This window comes from Thalassophryne amazonica, chromosome 2 (assembly GCF_902500255.1).
Source record: "Thalassophryne amazonica chromosome 2, fThaAma1.1, whole genome shotgun sequence".
NCBI lineage: Eukaryota > Metazoa > Chordata > Actinopteri > Batrachoidiformes > Batrachoididae > Thalassophryne > Thalassophryne amazonica.
In genome coordinates this window covers 71,766,012-71,788,563 of record NC_047104.1, presented here as the reverse complement: position 1 = coordinate 71,788,563, position 22,552 = coordinate 71,766,012, and the positions used below count along the sequence as shown (strand labels likewise).

Sequence of the window (22,552 nt, the reverse complement as noted above, 5' to 3'; positions counted from 1 at the left end):
CATGGGAGTGTGCACGTATGTGGAGAAGCTACAGAAGTGCTGCTCATACTGAAACTCTGTCAAAGAGAGCAAATGAACAGCCAGTAGTTAACAGCAGTATGCTCTGAAATTCGAAGAAATTATCAAGGTCATCTTCATATATCATACAATAAGTTGATTTAATTATTGTGACTGGCTGGAGTGAACTTATTTACAAGTGTACTATTTACAATGTCTGTTTACAGAAAACTGCCATATGGATAAAGTAGTGATTTGTGAAAAATGTAAGTCTGTGTTCCTCTGTGGCTGCACTCACATAGGTATTTGTGGTGCACAGGTTTAAGAACCAGTGTTAATACTGTAAATAGGGGGTGGTACTATTTCGTATAATTAAACGTTGCAGTGTATTATCCCCTTTAAAAATATGGGGAAGGTTATTATGAACAAGGAAAAAGACAAATCATTGACCAAATGATCTAGAAAAGGTTGTCTTTATACAGTTAGTCATTTTTAGAAGACAATCACATCCTTGAAAAATTCCAATTTGGGTTCAGATCACGACACAGCACTGAGTTGGCACATTTAAAAGTTCCTGATGACATCACTTTGTTGGTGGATGCAGGGAATCCTGCTGTGCTGGTTCTGTTGGACCTCACAGCAGCCTTTGATACTGTGGATCACACAGTACTTGTTTCCTGGTTATAACATTTTATTGGCATTCAGGGTGCTGCACTTGTGGTTTAGATCATATTTGGCTGAAAGGAGCTTTTCTGTTATGATTGGGGACCTCTCCTCATCAACTGCTCCACTGTGTTGTGGAGTGCCGCAGGGTTCTGTTCTTGGGCCTATTCTATTTTGTTTGTACATTCTGCCATTGGGGTCTATTATAACACAGCACAACCTGTCCTTCATTGCTATGCGGATGATCTGCAAATCTATCTGCTTATGAGGACTAATGGGAGTGATGCTTTGTCATCATTATTTAATTGTATTCGCGATGTAAAGCAGTGGCTGTCCCAAAACTTCCTTTACCGAATGATAGTAAAACTGAGATCATGGTGTTTGAGCACTCTGGCATACCAAATGTGGTAACAGCAAATTTTGGTGCCCTGGCTAATTATGTAAAACCAGCTGTCAAGAATTTGTGAGTGATATTTGACAGATGTTTGCGGTTTGATCAACAGATAAACTCTGTTGTCAAACCAAATTTTTTCTTTTGGCTAAAATAAAGCACTTCCTCAGTAGACGTGATCTTGAGACGGCCATTCATGCTTTCATCAGCTCCAGACTTGATTATTTTAAGGCACTTTATTCTGGCATTAATCAGTCTTCTCTTGCATGTCTCCAGTTGGTGCAGAATGCTGCTGCTTTTAGACGTGAGCATATTATGCCCATCCTGTATTCACTCCACTGGCTTCCAGTTCATTTTAGAATTGATTTTAAGATTTTAATGTTTGTTTGTAAAGCTATTATGGCCTTGCACCTCCCTACTTGTCTGAAATTTTACTTTGCACTGTAAATAGGACATTACGAGTCTCTGGCCAGCTTTACTTAGATGTTCCAAGGTCAAGATATAAAACGCGGGGTGATCATGCTTCGCAGTAGCTGGCTCCAGACTGTGGAACAATGCTACCTCTTGAATTACATACTATCATGACCTAGCACTTTTTTAAATCTAAGACTTATTTATTTAAGTGGCTTTTAACACCTAGTGGGGAGGTGACATGTTCTGTTTTTACGTGCCGTTTAAAATTTATTGTATATGTGTTTATTTTTGTGGAATTTGTGTTTTAATGTTAAGTGTTTTGGATACCAGTGGTGTTGTAAAGTGTTCTATAAATAAATGTTATGGTAATTGTTTGATCTAGTCTAACCCCCCTGTGCATACACCCTGAAGTCAAAACCCCCCAGATCATGCATTTTTCACTCCAAAATGCTGCCTGGCAAGACAAAGAGCCTGTAAACCAATAAAGAAAGCTGTTTTAGTAACATTTTCTTTTATCACACACAAAATAATATTATAATGGTCCATTTCTGAAGAAACGGGCCATTATGGACATAAATGTGTTGTATGTTGGTTTTAAACTGTAAACTTCTCTTTATGTGCTGTGTAGGTATATTATCCACAGTGATGCTCATAATCCCTACCTCGCTTCCATGGAAGATTTTGCCAGGAAACTCAAAGATTTCAAACCACAACTGTTGGTGGTGGGAGGTCTGCAAATGATGGACAACTTCCCCTTCCAGTCAGGTACAGCTTGGGTCACTTTACATTACCGTTTATTCCATTGTGTGCGCCTTTTCATTCATCATTAAAGAAACTAATGGTTTACAGACCTGCAGTTTTGTAACAAATTAGTTTTGATATTATTATTTATTTGTCCTCCAACGCATGGTGTCATTGTCTGCTGTTTCTGGCGATGAGCAGACAATATTTGCCCAGAGATGTTGAAGTTTCTGGATGTTGTTGGGCTGTTATACTTGACATGCCTTTGTAATGTTGCATGGAAGTTGAGAAAAGTAGATCTGGGGTTGTGGTCCCCATAAAAAAATAAAAAATAAATAAATAAAAAACAAATGAAAAAAAAAAAGAACAAGTAAATAAAATGGGGGGGGGGCTGCTGCTGGAGAGATTATGTTTCCCAGCTGGCCTGGGAATGCCTCGGGATCCCCCAGGAAGAGTTAGAGGACTTCACTAAGGATAGAGCAGTGTGAGCTACTGGGTCTACTGCCACCATGACCCGATGTTGCTGACCAAATGGTCCCCCCTAAAAATTGGTCCGCCCTGCCTTTACTGCGTATGCGTCATTTCAGACCATAGCAGTGTGATTTCTGAACATCAGCAGTAGGGCTGCCATGACTAGTCGACTTGTCATGACTATGTCGACTATTGAAACCGTCAACAACTAATTTAGTAGTTGACAAGTCATTTGAGTTGAACCTTGAACCAATGAAGCAGTGCTTTGATTCCCTGCTTCGTTGGATATTTGCTTTGGTCCTCTTCAGAAGCGACAACTCCGTTTCTTATTCCCTCTCAAAGCCATTAAAATATGTCAGTCGTAAGTCACTTTTGTGCGGATTAAAGTGACTAACTGGGACTCCTGTCTTGTTGCGAGAAAGAAACGAGAATCGTCCTCCGTACTGTTGCTCCAAATGCTGCGCCGCCGAGTCAAGTTAGAAAGATAGAGTCCACTCGAAATTAAGAACTTCAGAGTGAATCACCGTTTAAATCAAATGACACATCTTTCCAAAGGTTGTAATACAAACAAACTGCAGTCGATCAAAATGTTTTTTTTTCCCCTCCCAAAATGAGACGTCCTGGCTGCATGGCTGCATACTCCAGCAGCCAGCTACGCTCAGCTCAGACATATGGAGTGACATCCATGCTGTTAATGTCTGGAAGGAAATGCTTTGGACAGAAACTACAGATTTTTTTCTATCTATGTCCAGAGATCAAGGATCCACCATGTAGAGTTTATTTATGTCCAGAGATCAAGGATCCAGTGACCAGTTTCATATTTATTTACTTTAAGACTCAATAAAATGTTGTTGACATAGAAAACCTGTATAGCCTACTTGTAGCACACAGAAAATTCACAGGAGGCATCGATAAAGGAATCGGATTGATAAGCTGAATCGATAATGGTATTGATATCGATAAAATGTGATAAGCTGCAATTTACGTATGATCTGACTAGTCGACTATTGCAAAAATAATCGTTCACTATGAAAATAGTCGTTTGTGACAGCTCTAGTCAGCAGCGGCCCACCGATTATCACCTCATTTCTGCTTCAAACTGCACTCCAGTCATCATCTATCCCAGCGACAAATATGTGAAGCTTTTGTACAACAATCATTTCCACATAAATTCAGCATTTCATAATAAAGACCGTGGAAGTGATCAGAGCACACAGCAGCACGTCAGAGTCTGACGTGCTGCTGTGGTGCCTACGTCATTCGGAGCATCAGTCGCGATTCTCTGATTATCGCCTCGTTTCTGCTTAAAACTGACTTTAGAATGAGAGGTTTTACCTTGTCATCTGACGGTTAATAATCCCATTAATCCATTTGATTGCTTTGGGTGAAGAGACTCCGTCTCAGATGTGTCGCTGTGGTCCGAAATGAAGCATGCGCAGTGAAGGCAGGGGGGGGACCACTTTTTAGAGGGGACTATTCGGTCTGCGACACTGGCCCTGTTTGTAACTCTTCCTCCATGTGCATTTTCGTAACATTTTTATGTTTCTCTTTTCTTTCTCTTGCTTTTTTTATACACACACAATACATACATAATATACATAATATATTATTTTGGTCACCCCTCTCTTTCTGCCTTTTCGTTTTATTTTTATCTTTTATTTCCTTTATTATTTCAGGTGAACGTGAGGCTCTCCTCTCCCAACTAGCTGCCCTCCTTTCCTCGTCTACTCAGATTGGCATTCATTTTGAGATGGCCAGTTTTGTAGATGAGGGTATAGTTGAAGACCTGCTTCACTACGTCATCCCTCAAGTAGGTATTAATGAACAGCTGCTTTTATCAAAACACCTTTAAACTCCATTTAATGTTTAGACAGGCAGATGGCGTGTTTGTCTTCTTGATGTTTAGTGACAACAGCTAGTCAGGAAATCTGAAGCTAGATATTTACTTTCTTAGTCAAATTACTTGAATGCATTTACAAACAAAGCACACTGCAACTCCTCACAGACAGGAACGGCAGATTTGTACATTATCGTGTGATCTGGCTACCATTTTGATTTTGTGTAACTGCACAGTTTGTCACTGCCTGCACGCTGGCAGCTCAGCTTAATGGAGAAGGCTACTCAGAGTGTGCACACTGCCTATCATGACTTTATAGCTGAAATAAGCACATTAAACTATGTTGGGATATAATTGCTGAACTTTCTGTCCAATAAGTAGCTGTTTAAATTAAGAAAACTGTAGATCTATTCTCATTTGTCGTATGATCATTCTACAGGTACTACGGTGGCCCTGAAGTGCAAAACACAACAGCAAATCGCACAGCACAACAGCAAATCAAAAAAACACAACAGCAAATCGCACAGCACAATAGCAAAAGAGAAACGACAACAACATTAACCAAAACGGAAAAGGTAGGTACCTTCGGGTGACACGAATCGTCACTGATTGGATGGTGGTCCGTCCTGTCTTGTGAACCAGAAGGTTTACATGTTTTCAAAATCTGGGCGCCGCAAGTGAAAAGGTACGTGTTCTTAAACTTGAAGGTCGCGCGTGAGTGTCGTCACCATCTTCTTTAGCCTTTTCCCACAATCACTGCAGAAGTTTGTTTTTCCTCAAACTCTTTGCCACAGTTTTGGCAATACATCGCGGCATGTTCGTTTGTTCTGTTGCCTGAGTATGGTCTTCCAGTTCACAGGACAGGATGGACCACCGTCCAATCAGCGACGATTCGTGTTGCCCAAAGGTACCTACCTTTTCTGTTTGGTTAATGTTGTTGTCGTTTCTCTTTTGCTGTTGTGTTGTGCGATTTGCTGTTGTGCTGTGCAATTTGCTGTTGTTTTGCACTTCAGGGCCACCATACAATTCACCTACAAATGTTATTGATTATATGAAATGGACTGAAAATGTGAAGCCATAGCCTCTTGGTACACTAATTTTGTTAATATAACTACGCATAGGCTCATATGATGCGGTTTGAAAGCTTGTTATGCACGTGAAGATTTTACTTATTAGGCAGTAGGCCATGTGAGACCAGACATGAGTCTAAGTATTTTAGCTTCATAATCATGAAATCATTTCCTTAAAGGTGTCCACTAGTGATGTTAAGCTTGAGTCAGTCTGTTCGACACAGCATCGACCTTTTTGAACCAGAAGTGTCAGTGAGCAGCGTTTCGAGCACGCCCCCATCATGTGATCACTTCGAGCGAGGCCTCGTTACGTCACACCACGTGTCGAGCTTCGCGTAATCTGGGCGTTTCAATACGACCCACCAAGTATTTAAATGAGATCTGAATCACAGCTCAAACTGTGGGTTTTTGAGAGGAGGAGATTGCTAGCAACACTGTTATTGCCAAATACCATGTGAATCGAAGCCAAGGAAAGCATTAGTTTTTATTTAGGTCTAGTTTAGAGTTTATTTAGTATAGTTAGCTACATACACATAGGATCTAACATAGAGACACACACCATACACAACAGGCATCCATTCATACACAACATTCACACAGTACATCATCATCAGGGTTGGGTAGGATTACTTTGAAATGTAATCCAAAAGTAATCAGATTACAAGTAATCCAAATGTATTTACATACATATGTAGCGGCTGCACTCTGCATTGTGTTGTTATGACTCCGCCCATGCGCTCCCCTCGGGACGCGAACTCACAATCCTCGGCATGGAAGTCGGACTCTCTAACCAGAAGGCTAAAACCCAGGGCTCTGGCCTTGTGACCAGAGAATCCTTTTGAGCTGTTGGGAGTGAGGTTTACTAACTACATCAGCACAGTGACACCTGTTGGCCTCCCTTACACATACATGTAATCCACATGTATTCTTTCAAAGTAATCCTACCCAACCTTGATCAACATAGGTTATAGGTTAGACTATAGGTAGATCAGAGACTGAGCTGAATGACTGAAGAGCTGTGATTTTGTTGAAGTGAAAGGTGTGAGAAAGGTGAGTGTGTGTGTGAGAGAGTGAGTACTGGTGAAGAAGGGACATGGAGGAGCCAGTTACAAAAAGAGCATGATCAATCGCTTGGGAGCACTTTGATCTAATAAGCCCCAAAAAGGTCAAGTGCTTGATTTGTGCTCAAGAGTTGAGGTACAGTAACAATACGTCTTCAATGACACCTGAGGTCCAAACATCCCGAGACACAATGGCTGCTGCTTCTGTTGCTGCTCCTGGAGCAGGAATCAGGCCATGTAACCTGTATTTATTCTTTAAGATTAAAACATACTCATAAACAAAAATAGCTCAGCATGTCAGACTGTATTTCCATTAAAGGCAGACAAGCTGATTTGGATGAGGCACTGGTGGACTATGTTGTGGAAGATGCACAGCCGTTCAAAATAGTGGAGAGCAAAGCCTTCAGGGCTTTACTACAAAGGTTTGACCCAACATATGCCTACCTCCAGAGGAGAAGACCGCTCAAATACTGGGCGACACGAGTCGCAGTCTATCCCAATTTACAGAGAATGGCAAAAAATATTTGTCGATGCAGCAACATCAGTGCCTTGTGAGCAGGTTCTCCAAAGCTGGAGAGGTGGTGAGGCAGAAGAGGAGCCGATTAAAGTCCAGCACTGTTGAAATTATTCTTTTTTTGAATAAAAATTGTTGAAAGTTGCACAATCACCGTCTCCTATCCCCTCTATTCTAATTTACAAATTACAGTAACATAAGCACCAGTTGCAGAAGCACATGCCTTTATCACTTTTCCCGTCACATTTTATCCAAATATAGTTTGAGGAATGATAACACAAATCTACATATAGTCTACAATAAAGGCTTTCATAACCATTATGTGTGCATCTGTAGGGACTATTTATTACATTAAAAAGACACAATAATACATGGGTGATTCTTAGACTACGGGCACTTATGTCCTTTGATCATATTGTATGAAAAACAGAAAAAAGGGGAAATTTCACACTTTTATAGTTATCTTTACAATGAAAGTGTGTTAAGAAATTTGTTCTAGTAGTCTAGACCCTGAACCATCCCTTAGTTATGCTGCTATAGATGTAGACTGCTGGGGGGTTCCCATGATGCACTGTTTCTTTCTCTTTTTGCTCTGTATGCACCACTCTGCATTTAATCATTAGTGATCGATCTCTGCTCCCCTCCACAGCATGTCTTTTTCCTGGTTCTCTCCCTCAGCCCCAACCAGTCCCAGCAGAAGACTGCCCCTCCCTGAGCTGAATTTGCTGGAGGTTTCTTCCTGTTAAAAGGGAGTTTTTCCTTCCCACTGTCGCCAAGTGCTTGCTCACAGGGGGTCGTTTTGACCGTTGGGGTTTTACATAATTATTGTATGGCCTTGCCTTACAATATAAAGCGCCTTGGGGCAACTGTTTGTTGTGATTTGGCGCTATATAAAAAAAATTGATTGATTGATCATTATATGCAAATATTGCCGTTTTGTGCTTGTCCCACACCCAGACTTTTGATCTTCAATGATAAAAATGAATGGTGAAGAAATGTTTTTTCTAATGTTTTAAAATATCTCTGAATAAAATATCAGTAAAATAATCAAAACATAATTGGGGTATTCAATGTCATACAACTGTTGTGATTTTTTTAAACAAAATGTAGTTGTCCCACACTATTGCCGTAATTTCCACCACAACACTGTAATGTCCCTTTAAACAGTTTGTATGAAAGATTGTTTGGGTAGTTTCTATGGAGATAAACAGTGACATCAGAGCACATGTATATAGCGCCAAATCACAACAAACAGTTGCCCCAAGGCGCTTTATATTGTAAGGCAATGGTGTGGTGGAAATTACATTTACAAGGCCAATAGTGCCCGTAGTTAAAGAATCACCCACATATGACATTTTCTTTTATTATTATTTTTCAAGAACAAACCACATCAGTCATGAATTAATGCAAGCATTTGTCAGGGCACTCGCTCAAGGTAATTCTCAAAGCAATCCAGCAGATGTCACCCTTCAAACTGTATCAAAAGCGTCGAAGCAGTGTGTTGATTTTCAGTCAGTTGTGTTGCAGTGGCTCATTGGTTCATGAGGCTTCGAAATTGCCATCACTAGTGTCCACAGAATTGAAGTCCCAAAGCAACAGTTTTTATTTTTTGCCGGCAAAAAGGAAGCAAAATCAGTGAGGAAAGCTTCAAAAATACAATGACTGACAATGCATTTTTATACACTTCAAGGGTCAGTGACTCCTCCCAAATGGGCTGACCTTTCTAAACTTAGCACTTCTTACACCAATAAGTATATTTCTCAGAGACCGTCCATTACCACAAACTAGACTTTTTTTGTTTTTGTGCAAATATTTGCTCATTTTGAAATGGATGCCTGTAACACGTTTCAAAAAAGCTGGGACAGGGGCAACAAAAGACTGGGAAAGTTGATGAATGCTCAAAGAACACCTGTTTGGAACATTCCACAGGTGAACAGGTTAATTGGAAACAGGTGAGTATCATGATTGGGTATAAAAGGAGCATCCCCAAAAGTCTCAGCCATTCACAAGCAAAGATGGGGCGAGGATCACCACTTTGTGAACAACTGCGTGAAAAAAATAGTCCAACAGTTTAAGAACAATGTTTCTCAATATTCAATTGTAAGGGATTCCATCATCTACAGTCATAATATAATCAGAAAATTTAGAGAATCTGGAGAACTTTCTACACGTAAGCGGCAAGGCTGAAAACCAACATGAATGCCCGTGACCTTCAATCCCTCAGGCGGCACTGCATTAAAAACCAACATCATTGTGTAAAGGATCTTACTGCGTAGACTCAGGAACACTTCAGAAAACCATTGTCAGTTAACACAGTTCATTGCTACATCTACAAGTGCAAGTTAAAACTCTACCATGCAAAGCGAAAGCCATACATCAACAACATCCAGAAACGCCGCCGCCTTCTCTGGACCCGAGCTCATTTCAAATGGACAGATGCAAAACGGAAAAGTGTGCTGTGGTCTGAGTCCACATTTTAAATTGTTTTTGGAAATCATGGACATCGTGTCCTCCGGACAAAAAAGGAAAAAGACCATCCAGATGTTACCAGCGCAAAGTTCAAATCCAGCATCTGTGATGGTATGGGGGTGTGTTAGTTTTTTGAAAGGTGTTGCAGGCATCCATTTCAAAATAAGAAAATATTTGCACAAAACAATAAAGCTTACCAGTTTGAACATTAAATATCTTGTCTTTGTGGTGTTTTCAATTGAATATAGACTGAAGAGGATTTGCAAATCATTACCTCCGCCAAGGAGGTTATGTTTTTGGTCGCGTTTGTTGTTTGTCTGTCTGTTTGTCAGCAGGATAACTCAAAAAGTTTTAAACGGATTTTGATGAAATTTTGTGGAGTGGTTGGAAATGACAAGAAGAACAAGTGATTAAATTTTAGTGGTGATCCAGATCATGATCCGGATCCAGGAATTTTTTCAAGGATTCTTCACCATTGCGGGATAGGGGGAATTTTGACATTCTCGTTAACTCCACAAAAACAAGGCAGAAAGGCTTGAAAAAAATTAGGGTGTAACATAGTCAAATGTTCTATCAAACAACAAAGTCTGGTGATGATTGGATCCAGATTCTGGATCTTGTGATCCAGAATATGCAAAAATATAGGGAAAATAGAAAATGTGTCAGTGTGAGGTGACAAATGAAGTTAGAGATGCACAACTAACACCAAATTGTAGCTGAATCTGTACTGATTCAATAAGGTGTCATCAGATTTGATGTTATGGATTCAAATGTTATGGAGCTAGATCCAGAAGAAAACCGCCATTACCGAAAAATCGTTTTTATACAATAACTTTGAACTAATAAAGACATAAAAGTGATTCCAAGTTCTAGTGGTATGTTTTCATGGTCAAGGATGTCAAATATAAAGGAAAGAAAAAGTGTATGTATCATAGTTGGTTGTAACACTGAATTGTTGAATAGATCACTGGTGCAAGGAGGGAATCTCTTTAGGGTCAGTGACCCTATGGCCTTGGCGGAGGTTTGCACTCTCTGAGTGCTTCTAGTTGCATTCTGTTTTATTTACATTTTACAGAACGTCCCAACTTCATTGGAAATGGGGTTGTACATTACAGAAGGTGAAGACCAGTGATATTTGCGCGAGTCGCTTCTGAGTCCTTATACATCACTGATACAGAAGCAGTCTTCATATTATTTTATTTGTTTAATTTTTGGTATTTGACCTTGCTGGAGCGGCTGCTTTTGGAGTGATGTTATGGCAGAAGGTATTTCTAGGCCAAGTGTTTCAAATCGGGGTGCAGATATCCTGTCTGGCCCCTAACCTTATGATATTTAATTTCAATAAGAGTTCGATGAGATGTTCTCTGAAGATTTACACTTTTGCATTTGGATCTTTGATTAGTTTCTCCTTTGCATTTCAGTGGTGAGGTCTTTCCCATATTATTTTCATAATTGGGTGATTCTTAGACTACGGGCACTTATTATGTCCTTTGATCATATTGTATGAAAAACAGAAAAAAGGGGAAATTTCACACTTTCATAGTTATCTTTACAATGAAAGTGTGTTAAGAAATTTGCTCTAGTAGTCTATGATGACTTTTTCACCTTTTTTCAGCATATTATATGCAAATATTGCCGTTTTGTGCTTGTCCCGCACCCAGACTTTTGATCTTCAATGATAAAAATGAATGGTAAAGAAATGTTTTTTCTAATGTTTTAAAATATCTCTGAATAAAATATCAGTAAAATAATCAAAACATAATTGGGGTATTCAATGTCATACAACTGTTGTGATTTTTTAAACAAAATGTAGTTGTCCCACACTATTGCCGTAATTTCCACCACAACACTGTAATGTCCCTTTAAACAGTTTGTATGAAAGATTGTTTGGGTAGTTTCTATGGAGATAAACAGTGACATCAGAGCACATGTATATAGCGCCAAATCACAACAAACAGTTGCCCCAAGGCGCTTTATATTGTAAAGCAATGGTGTGGTGGAAATTACATTTACAAGGCCAATAGTGCCCGTAGTTAAAGAATCACCCAATTAACTCTGCAAGTAAAACAGTAGATCAAAGTCTTGCCACGTCCACATTGAGCACACAAATAAACACGCCCCCTTAGTTGATATTTGTTCGGTTTTGTCACGCTGGTTCGCCGATTTCCTAAACCCACATACCAATGAATAGTTTTAGATGCAATAAAACACACAAAAGAACTGTTTATATAAAAAGCAAATACAAACTGCGAGGCCAATTTAGACTTTCTAGAAATCCGAGCCAGACTATATCGAGAAACACAGGACCAATTGGACCGCTACTTATAAATTTAGCATAATTATAATTCAATTTCAATTAATTTAATTGTTGGACACATACAAGTAAATGTTAAACAGTAAATCTTTTAAAATCACTGCAAGAACGATTGACCCTAAAGTAACCGGTTAAAGAGCAGGCGGCGCGCTCCGGTTGTTAAACAAACGTACAGCTCCCCCGCCCCCGCGCTTCCTACAGGTCTGCTGCGTTCAGCAGCAGCAACCCAGCGACGGCTAACGCAGCTAGCTTGTTCGAAATGGATAGGGGTGGTAGGGTTTCGTGGATGAAATGTGGGTCTGTGGTGTCCCTGTTTGTAGTTCTTTTGGCTCTCTGGTTCCGGTCTCCTCAGAATATGGGACAGGACGACCGGCTGGACACCGTCCTGTCCTCTTTGCTCCGGGCTGAACGCCAAGTCGGAAGGAGCAACATCGTCAGACCAAGAGTGGCCGTGGGTGAGTGCTAACGTTAGCATGAGTTAATTCCAAAAGGAAAAAGTACTACTTAGGAGTCAAGGAAGTTAATGCTTGTTGCGTTTACTCGCTAGGCTAATTCCACTTGTCAGCAAAAGAAATAGAACTGTTCGTAAAAAAAAAAAGTTGGTGGCTTATCTTAACTGTTAAGCCAAACATTTGCTTTCTTGTTCGCAGCACCGCGAGCTCTGTGTTACGTACTGAGATGACCCCCGTACCAGGTTTGTATCTTCGCTATCTGCGCATGCGCAAAATCCGGGAAGATTTTGTACTGAATTTACTTTTTCTGTGCGAGGACAGGACTGGGAGCTGGTTTCAATTTGTGGACGAAATAACCAGCCCGGTAAACCTGATTTTGGTCACACACAGAAAGGGTAAACTCGGTACAGAACAATCTATCAGTTTCTCACGCATGCGCAGAGAGTGAATTTACAAACTGGTACGGTGGTAAACCTTGTACGTGACACCCGTGTGTGCGTGTGCGCGCATTTAAAGACAATGATAAACAGAAGGCTGGATATGCATCACTGATTCAAAACAACATGAACACAGCCAAAGTAAATAACGATAACCAAATTAAATTCATAATGATTTCCATCTTCATCAAAAACTCAAAGTGCTTTACAATTATGCCTTGCATTCACACAGACAGGCTCAAGGTCCGTAATCACTCATGTTGCCCTACAACCCCTGGCAAAAATTATGGAATCACCGGCCTCAGAGGATGTTCATTCATAGTTGTTTAATTTTGTAGAAAAAAGCAGATCACAGACATGACCACAAAACTAAAGTCATTTCAAATGGCAACTTTCTGGCTTTAAGAAACACTATAAGAAATCAAGAAAAAAATATTATGGCAGTCAGTAACGGTTACATTTTTAGACCAAGCAGAGGAAAAAAATATGGAATCACTCAATTCTGAGGAAAAAATTATGGAATCACCCCTGTAAATTTTCATCCCCAAAACTAACACCTGCATCAAATCAGATCTGCTCATTGACATTGACCCTATGCCATGACATTGACCCTACGTGTCTTCTTGCAAGGAATGTTTTCGCAGTTTTTGCTCTATGGCAAGATGCATTATCATCTTGAAAAATGATTTCATCATCCCCAAACATCCTTTCAATTGTCCAAATATCAATGTAAACCTGTGCATTTATTGATGATGTAATGACAGCCATCTCCCCAGTGCCTTTACCTGACATGCAGCCCCATATCATCAATGACTGTGGAAATTTACATGTTCTCTTCAGGCAGTCATCTTTATAAATCTCATTGGAACAGCACCAAACAAAAGTTCCAGCATCATCACCTTGCCCAATGCAGAATTCGAGATTCATCACTGAATATGACTTTCATCCAGTCATCCACAGTCCACAATTGCTTTTCCTTAGCCCATTGTAACCTTGTTTTTTTCTGTTTAGGTGTTAATGATGGCTTTTGTTTAGCTTTTCTGTATGTAAACCCATTTTCCTTTAGGCGGTTTCTTACAGTTCGGTCACAGAACGTTGACCTCCAGTTTCCTCCCATTCATTCCTCATTTGTTTTGTGTGCATTTTTCGATTTTTGAGACTATTGCTTTAAGTTTTCTGTCTTGACGCTTTGATGTCTTCCTGTGGTCTACCAGTATGTTTGCCTTTAACAACCTTCTCATGTTGTATTTGGTCAGAGTTTAGACACAGCTGACTGTGAACAACCAACATCTTTGCAGCATTGCATGATGATTTACTCTCTTTTAAGAGTTTGATAATCCTCTCCTTTGTTTTCAATTGACATCTCTCGTGTTGGAGCCATGATTCATGTCAGTCCACTTGGTGCAACAGCTCTCCAAGGTGTGTTCACTCCTTTTTAGATGCAGACTAATGAGCAGATCTGATATGATGCAGGTGTTAGTTTTGGGGATGAAAATTTACAGGGTGATTACATAATTTTTTCCTCAGAATTGAGTGATTCCATATTTTTTTCCTCTGCTTGGTCTAAAAAAGTAACCATTACTGACTGTCACAATCTTTTTTTCTTGATTTCTTATAGTGTTTCTTAAAGCCAGAAAGTTGCCATTTGAAATGACTTTAGTTTTGTGTCATGTCTGTGATCTGCTTTTTTTCTACAAAATTAAACAACTGAATGAACATCCTCCGAGGCCGGTGATTCCATAATTTTTGCCAGGGGTTGTAGTGTGCAGTCGAGAGCTTTGCATGGCACCACACTGACGTGTGGGTGTGTGCATGAATGTTTGAATGCAAAGCATCATTGTAAAACTCTTAGCTTCTGCTTCAGGTGAAAAAGTCATATAGACATGCAGTGTATTTACAATTATGCGTGTTGTTGTTGTTGTTTGTTTACGTACTGTGAGCTAACCCAGTACACGGCGCACTTGAAACTACAAACTGACTTAAGTTGACACCATTAGTTGTGACCACTACATTGCAACGGTACATCTTAAGGTAAATTAAATGAATAAATTCAGCATTTTCTGCTTGCGGTAGTGATGAGGACAACTGGGTATTTATTTATTTTTAATGAGATTGAAAGACGAGAGGTAGAATTAGTTGACGTAACGGAAAATGTAACCTGTAAGAAGTTGACCTCTTTAAGCATCAGTCAGACAACTTCCTTTTTATTATAACATGATGTCAAAAGATAAAAAGTTCTTTCTTTCAGTTAAATGAATTGCCTCTATATAACTAGATCAAAAGTGCTCATAACACAGCCCTGCCCCACATTTCAAAGTGTCAGGAAAATGTAACCTGACTAACAGGTAACATCTGAACTAATATCTGTTTAATTTGTTTTGGACTGGAAATTTGACATTGGACTTTTACCTTGACCACTGACTGATCAAAGTCAAATTGGCCATGAAATGAACATTAAGAGACATTTTGGTTTCTTGTTTTTTCACCCTTCATCTGATTCACACTTTACATGTGTTTTTTTTTTTTTTTTTTTTGTCTTGAGTGTGGCATTTACTGGCTTAACAAGTAACATGCAAAGGAAAAATTGCTGTGTGATGCAGCAGTCCCACCATTTTGTTTTGTGTCGAGTATCTGAAAATTGTTAAAGTTTGTAGTGTTTTTTGGGGAGGTGATGGTCTAGTGGTTAAGGCGTTGAGTTTGAGACCAGAAGATCCTCGGTTCAAATCCCATCCTGACTGGAAAATCACTAAGGGCCCTCTGGCAAGGTCTTTAATCCCCTATTGCTCCCGGTGTGCAGTGAGCACCTTGTGTGGCAGCACCCTGACATCAGGGTGAATGTGAGGCATAATTTGTAAAGCACTTTGACAGTCTGATGCAGATGGAAAAGCGTTATAAATGCAGTTCATTTATTTATTTACTATTTTTTGTGTGTTTGGCTTCGATAACTATGGAAATACAGTCAAGTACATAAATATCGGGGCAGTGACAGTATTTTTGTAATTTTTGCCTTGACATGTTCATAGTCTTGTTTAATAGGTAAATGTCTAAATTAGTTAACATGTTGAGTGTGTTTTGTAATGGAGTTCATAAACCTTCGCTTCACAACTGATTGTGGACCTGCTTATTACACACCACACGTCGCACTGCCACCAAAAGTAAATTCTCAACCTGTGGGAAACCCTGCATACCAAAACACATTTCACAGCTATCATATTCTTTTAATACCTCTGTTCAAAGTGTTTTTTTTTTTTTTTTTTTTTTTTTTTTTTTCTTCACAATCCCACATGGTCTCAACCACTGTCAGGTTGAGAGTCATTCATATACTGACTCTGCATATACCCTCTGTCAACTTGATGCTGTGGGGCACTGCATCAGATTTGGTTTAGTGTTTTTTTGTGTACACTGTATATTGTAAAATGTAAATGTAATAAATGCAACTTATAATTGTAAACCTCTATTGTAATGTTTATATGTGCATATGGCTTGTGAGCATTTGTCTCTTTTCCCACAAAGCGTGTGTGAGCATTTGTCAACACCCGCTATCATACTATCGTTTTATCCCAACCGAGGTGAGAACCAGTCCGACCAGTGGAACTGTTTACAAAGACTGTGACAAATTGTACTGCACATAGGGCAGTAGAACTAATGTTTTTGTAATTGTTTGTGAACTGGAGTAGTTTGTGTGTCTCATCTCTTCCTGTTGAACTTATTGTACTGTGTCATTAAGAGCTTCTACAGTTAGGGATCACACACTCAATCAATCACACTCCAACCTGTCCACCATAGCCAAGACCATAGAACTGTCTAAGGACACCAGGGACAAAACTGTAGACCTGCACAAGGCCAGGATGGACTACAGGACAACAGGCAAGCAGCTTGGTAGAAGACAACAACTGTTATGATTATTTATTAGAAAGTGGAAGAAACGCAAGATTACTGTCCATCTCCCTCGGTCTGGGATTCCATGCAAGATCTCACTTTGTGGGTAAGGATGATTCTGAGAAAGCTCAGAACTACACAAGAGGACCTGGTCAATGACCTGAAGAGAGCTGGGACCACAGTCACAAAGATTACATTAGTAACACATGATGCTGTCATGGTTTAAAATCCTGCAGGGCAGCAAGGTCCCCCTTCTCAAGCCAGCACATTTCCAGGCCCGTTGGAAGTTCACCAGTGACCATCTGGATGATCCAGAGGAGGCATGGGAGAAGATCATGTGGTCAGATGAGACCAAAATAGAGCTTTTTGAAATCAACTCCCACTTACCACTGTTTAGAGGATGAGAACAACCCCAAGAAAACCATCCTAACCATGAAGCATGGGGGTGGAAACATCATACTCTGGGGGTGCTCTTCTGCAAAGGGGACAGGAAGACTGCACCGTATTGAAGGGAGGATGGATGGGGTCATGTATTGTGAGATTTTGGCAAACAGCCTCCTTCCCTCAGTAAGAGCATTGAAGATGGGTCATAGCTGGGTCTTCCAGCATGACAATGACCCCACACACACAGCCAGGGCAACTAAGGAGGGGCTCCGTAAAAAGCATTTCAAGGTCCTGGAGTGGCCTGGCCAGTCTCCAGACCTGACCTCAATAGAAAATCTTTGGAGGGAGCTGAAACTCCAACCTGAAAGATTTGGAGAAGATCTGTATGGAGGAGTGGACCAAAATCCCTGTTGCAGTGTGAAAATTTGGTCAAGAACTACAGGAAACGTTTGACATCTGTAATGGCAGACAAATGTTTCTGTACCAATTGTTAAACTCTGTTTTTCTAGGGAGTCAAAAACTTATTTTATGCAATAAAATGCAAATTAATAATTTAAAATCATACAATGTGATTACTGGATTTTTTTTTTTTTTTTTTTAGATTCTGTCTCTCACAGTTGAAGTGTACCTACAATAAAAATTACAGACCTCTCCATTCTTTGTAGGTGGGAAAACCTGCAAAACTGACAGGGGGTCAAATACATATTTTCTCCACTGTGTGTGTGTATATATATATATATATATATATAATATATATATATATATATATATTACACTCAACAAAAATATAAATGCAACACTTTTGGTTTTGCTCCCATTTTGTATGAGATGAACTCAAAGATCTAAAACTTTTTCCACATACACAATATCACCTTTTCCCTCAAATATTGTTCACAACCAGTCTAAATCTGTGATAGTGAGCACTTCTCCTTTGCTGAGATAATCCATCCCACCTCACAGGTGTGCCATATCAAGATGCTGATTAGACACCATGATTAGTGCACAGGTGTGCCTTAGACTGCCCACAATAAAAGGCCACTCTGAAAGGTGCAGTTTATCACACAGCACAATGTCACAGATGTTGCAAGATTTGAGGGAGCGTGCAGTTGGTGTGCTGACAGCAGGAATGTCAACCAGAGCTGTTGCTTGTGTATTGAATGTTCATTCTCTACCATAAGCCGTCTCCAAAGGCGTTTCAGAGAATGTGGCAGTACATCCAACCAGCCTCACAACCGCAAACCACGTGTAACCACACCAGCCCAGGACCTCCACATCCAGCATGTTCACCTCCAAGATCGTCTGAGACCAGCCACTCGGACAGCTGCTGAAACAATCGGTTTGCATAACCAAAGAATTTCTGCACAAACTGTCAGAAAACGTCTCAGGGAAGCTCATCCGCATGCTCGTCGTCCTCATCGGGGTCTCGACCTGACTCCAGTTCGTCGTCGTAACCGACTTGAGTGGGCAAATGCTCACATTCGCTGGCGTTTGGCACGTTGGAGAGGTGTTCTCTTCACGGATGAATCCTGGTTCACACTGTCCAGGGCAGATGGCAGACAGTGTGTGTGGCGTCGTGTGGGTGAGCGGTTTTCTGATGTCAGTGTTGTGGATCGAGTGGCCCATGGTGGCGGTGGGGTTATGGTATGGGCAGGCGTCTGTTATGGACGAAGAACACAGGTGCATTTTATTGATGGCATTTTGAATGCATAGAGATACCGTGACGAGATCCTGAGGCCCATTGTTGTGCCATACATCCAAGAACATCACCTCATGTTGCAGCAGGATAATGCACGGCCCCATGTTGCAAGGATCTGTACACAATTCTTGGAAGCTGAAAATGTCCCAGTTCTTGCATGGCCGGCATACTCACCGGACATGTCACCCATTGAGCATGTTTGGGACGCTCTGGACCGGCGTATACGACAGCGTGTACCAGTTCCTGCCAATATCCAGCAACTTCGCACAGCCATTGAAGAGTGGACCAACATTCCACAGGCCACAGTTGACAACCTGATCAACTCTATGCGAAGATGTGTTGCACTGCATGAGGCAAATGGTGGTCACACCAGATACTGACTGGTATCCCCCCCCAATAAAACAAAACTGCACCTTTCAGAGTGGCCTTTTATTGTGGACAGTCTAAGGCACACCTGTGCACTAATCATGGTGTCTAATCAGTATCTTGATATGGCACACCTGTGAGGTGGGATGGATTATCTCAGCAAAGGAGAAGTGCTCACTATCACAGATTTAGACTGGTTCGTGAACGATATTTGAGGGAAATGGTGATATTTAGATCTTTGAGTTCATCTCATACACAATGGGAGCAAAACCAAAAGTGTTGCGTTTATATTTTTGTTGAGTGTGTGTGTGTGTATTTATATATATATATACACACACACAGATAATGAGGATTATTGTCCAGAAGCAATGTCTAAGTTATTTGCCAAAGGACGAGTTGGTCAACGTGGTCTGGGGTTAGATTGCTCATTTGTGCAGTCACAATATCCCCTGCAGTAGAGAAAACTCTGTCTACTGCAACACTAGTGTCAGGTATGCATAAGAAACATTAAACTAATTTAGCCAGGTAAGGGAAAGATGCCTCATGAGAACTCCACCACTGAAGGGGGTCCTCTGAGAGTGACAGTGGATGGGCCTCCAGATATTTCCTCAGCTTCTCTTCAGCTTGGATGCTGGCAGATTTGGAGACGGCTCTTACCTCAGTAAATGTCTTTCCGAGCAGGTTAACAACGTGCTGATGCTCTTTTAGGAGCAGGAGGGCCTTCTTCTTTTTTATGGTCTCTGCATTCTCATCCTCAGCTGGCACCATCTCTTTCTGCAGATAAGCCAGAGCAGATGCCACATTCTGTTAGTTTTTTTTCTGTTATATGTGGAAGTCCTACAGTGGGGCAAAAAGTATTTAGTCAGTCCCTGATTGTGCAAGTTCTCCTACTTAGAAAGATGAGAGGGTCTGTAATTTTCGTCATAGGTACACTTCAATGATGAGAGACAAAATGAGGGGAAAAAAATTCCAGGAAATCACATTGTAGGATTTTTAAAGAATGTATTGTAAATTATGGTGGAAATAAGTATTTGGTCACCCACAAACAAGCAAAATGTCTGGCTCTCACAGACCTCTAACGTTTTTAAGAAGCTCTTCTGTCCTCCACCTGTATCTGTATTAATGGCATCTGTTGGAACTCGTTATCTGTGGGTGATTCTTAGACTACGGCCACTTATGTCCTTGATCATATTGTAAGAAAAACAGAAAAAATGGGAAATTTCACACTTTATAAGTTATCTTTACAATGAAAGTGTGTTAAGAAATTTGTTCTAGTAGTCTATGATGACTTTTTCACCTTTTTTTCAGCATCATATGCAAATATTGTCGTTTTGTGCTGTCCCACACCCAGACTTTTGATCTTCAATGATAAAAATGAATGGTAAAGAATCATTTTTTCTAATGTTTTAAAATATCTCTGAATAAAATATCAGTAAATAATCAAAACATAATTGGGGTATTCAGTGTCATACAACTGTTGTGATTTTTTTTTAAACAAATGTAGTGTCCCACACTATTGCCGTAATTTCCACCACAACACTGTAATGTCCCTTTAAACAGTTTGTATGAAAGATGTTTGGGTAGTGACATCAGAGCACATGTATATAGCGCCAAATCACAACAAACAGTTGCCCCAAGGCGCTTTATATTGTAAGGCAGTGGTGTGATGGAAATTACATTTTAAGGCCAATAGTGCCCGTAGTTAAAGAATCACCCCTGTATAAAAGACACCTATCCACAGCCTCAAACAGTCAGACTCCAAACTCAACTATGGCCAAGACCAAAGAGCTGTCAATGGACACCAGAAGAAAATTGTAGATGTGCACCAGACTGAGAAGAGTGAAGCTACAATAGTCAAGCAGGTTGGTGTGAATAAATCAGCTGTGGGAGCAATTGTAAGAACGTGGAGGACATACAAGACCATTGATAATCTCCCTCGATCTGGGGCTCCACGCAAGATTTCATCCCGTCGGGTCAAATGATCAGGAGAACGGTGAACAAAAATCCCAGAACTACATGGAGGGACCTGATGAATGACCTGCAGAGAGCTTGGTAACAAAGACTCCACACTACGCAGAGAGGGACTCAGATCCTGCATTGCCAGGTGTATCCCCCTGCATAAGTCAGTACGTGTCCAGGCCCGTCTGAAGTTTGCCAGAGAGCATATGGATGATCCAGAAGAGGATTGGGAGAATATCATGTGGTTCAGATGAAACCAAAATAGAACTTTGTAGTTAAAAACTCAACTCGTCGTGTTTGGAGGAAGACGAATGCTGAGTTGCATTCCAAGAACACCATACCTACTGTGAAGCATGGGGGAGAAACATCAGCTTTGGGGCTGTTTTTCTGCAATGGGGACATGACGACTGATCCGTGTTAAGGGAAGAATGAACGTGGCTATGTATCATGAGATTTTAGCTAAAACCTCCTTCCATCAGTGAGAGCTTGAAGATGTAACGTGGCTGGGTCTTCCAGCATGACAGTGATTCCAAACGCACCACCGGGGCAATGAAGGAGTTTCTCCGTAAAAAGCATTTCAAAGTCCTGGAGTGGGCGAGCCAGTCTCCAGACCTCAACCCCATAGAAATTTGTGGAGGGAGTTGAAAGTCCATGTTGCCCAGCGACAGCCCCAAACATCACTGCTCTAGAGGAGATCTGCATGGAGGAATGGGCCAAAATACCAACTACAGTCTGTGCAAACCTGGTGAAGACTTACAGGAAACATTTGACCTCTCTCATTTTAACAACGATTATGTTACAAAATTTGCGTTTGTTATTGACCAAATACTTATTTCCACCATAATTTACAAATAAATTCTTTAAAAATCCTACAATGTGATCTCCTGGAAAAAATTTTTTTCTCATTTTGTCTCTCACAGTTGAAGTGTACCTATGATGAAAATTACAGACCTCTCTCATCTTTCTAAGTTGGAGAACTTGCACAATCAGGGACTGACTAAATACTTTTTTACCCCACTGTATAACATCAATTGTTTGCATTGCATAATATGGTCCTTAATTGTTAGATATCTTAAACAGTTATTCATTAAGCTTCATCCTCATTAATTGTATACATGTATGTATACTCTTCACATTTTAAAAAAATATAACGATTACCGCAAGAGCTGCAATCACCTTGGCATGGACGTCCAGTTGCTCCTCTTTGGTGAGGAAAGGCAGAACTTTGAACCCGGGATCCAATGTGGAGGCAGTGAGACCAATGTTCTTAGTCTGCACACTTGTGTATCTCTTTGCAAGATCTTCGTGGATAGTCAGTTTTATTTCCTGCACAAGCGGTGTGTCATCCTCAGCAAAGCCTCCTGCGGTGTCATGAAGCAGCTGAGCATTTAATGGAGCGATCACTGACAGTGTGGGTGTGGACTCCTCTGACATGAT

General features: G+C 40.5%; 1 protein-coding gene and 1 pseudogene across 1 annotated transcript in view; both read left to right on the top strand.

The window, feature by feature from the left end:
* The window catches only part of LOC117503750, a 29,623-nt pseudogene extending 25,094 nt beyond the window's left edge, over positions 1-4,529 (top strand).
* A 7,614-nt stretch (positions 4,530-12,143) lies between these two features.
* The window catches only part of LOC117525801 (ADP-dependent glucokinase-like), a 61,092-nt gene continuing 50,683 nt past the window's right edge, over positions 12,144-22,552 (top strand). The window contains exon 1 of the mRNA XM_034187736.1: positions 12,144-12,397. Within this exon, the coding sequence (XP_034043627.1) occupies positions 12,202-12,397 (196 nt within the window). The 5' untranslated portion in view covers positions 12,144-12,201. The remainder of the gene's footprint in view (positions 12,398-22,552) is intronic.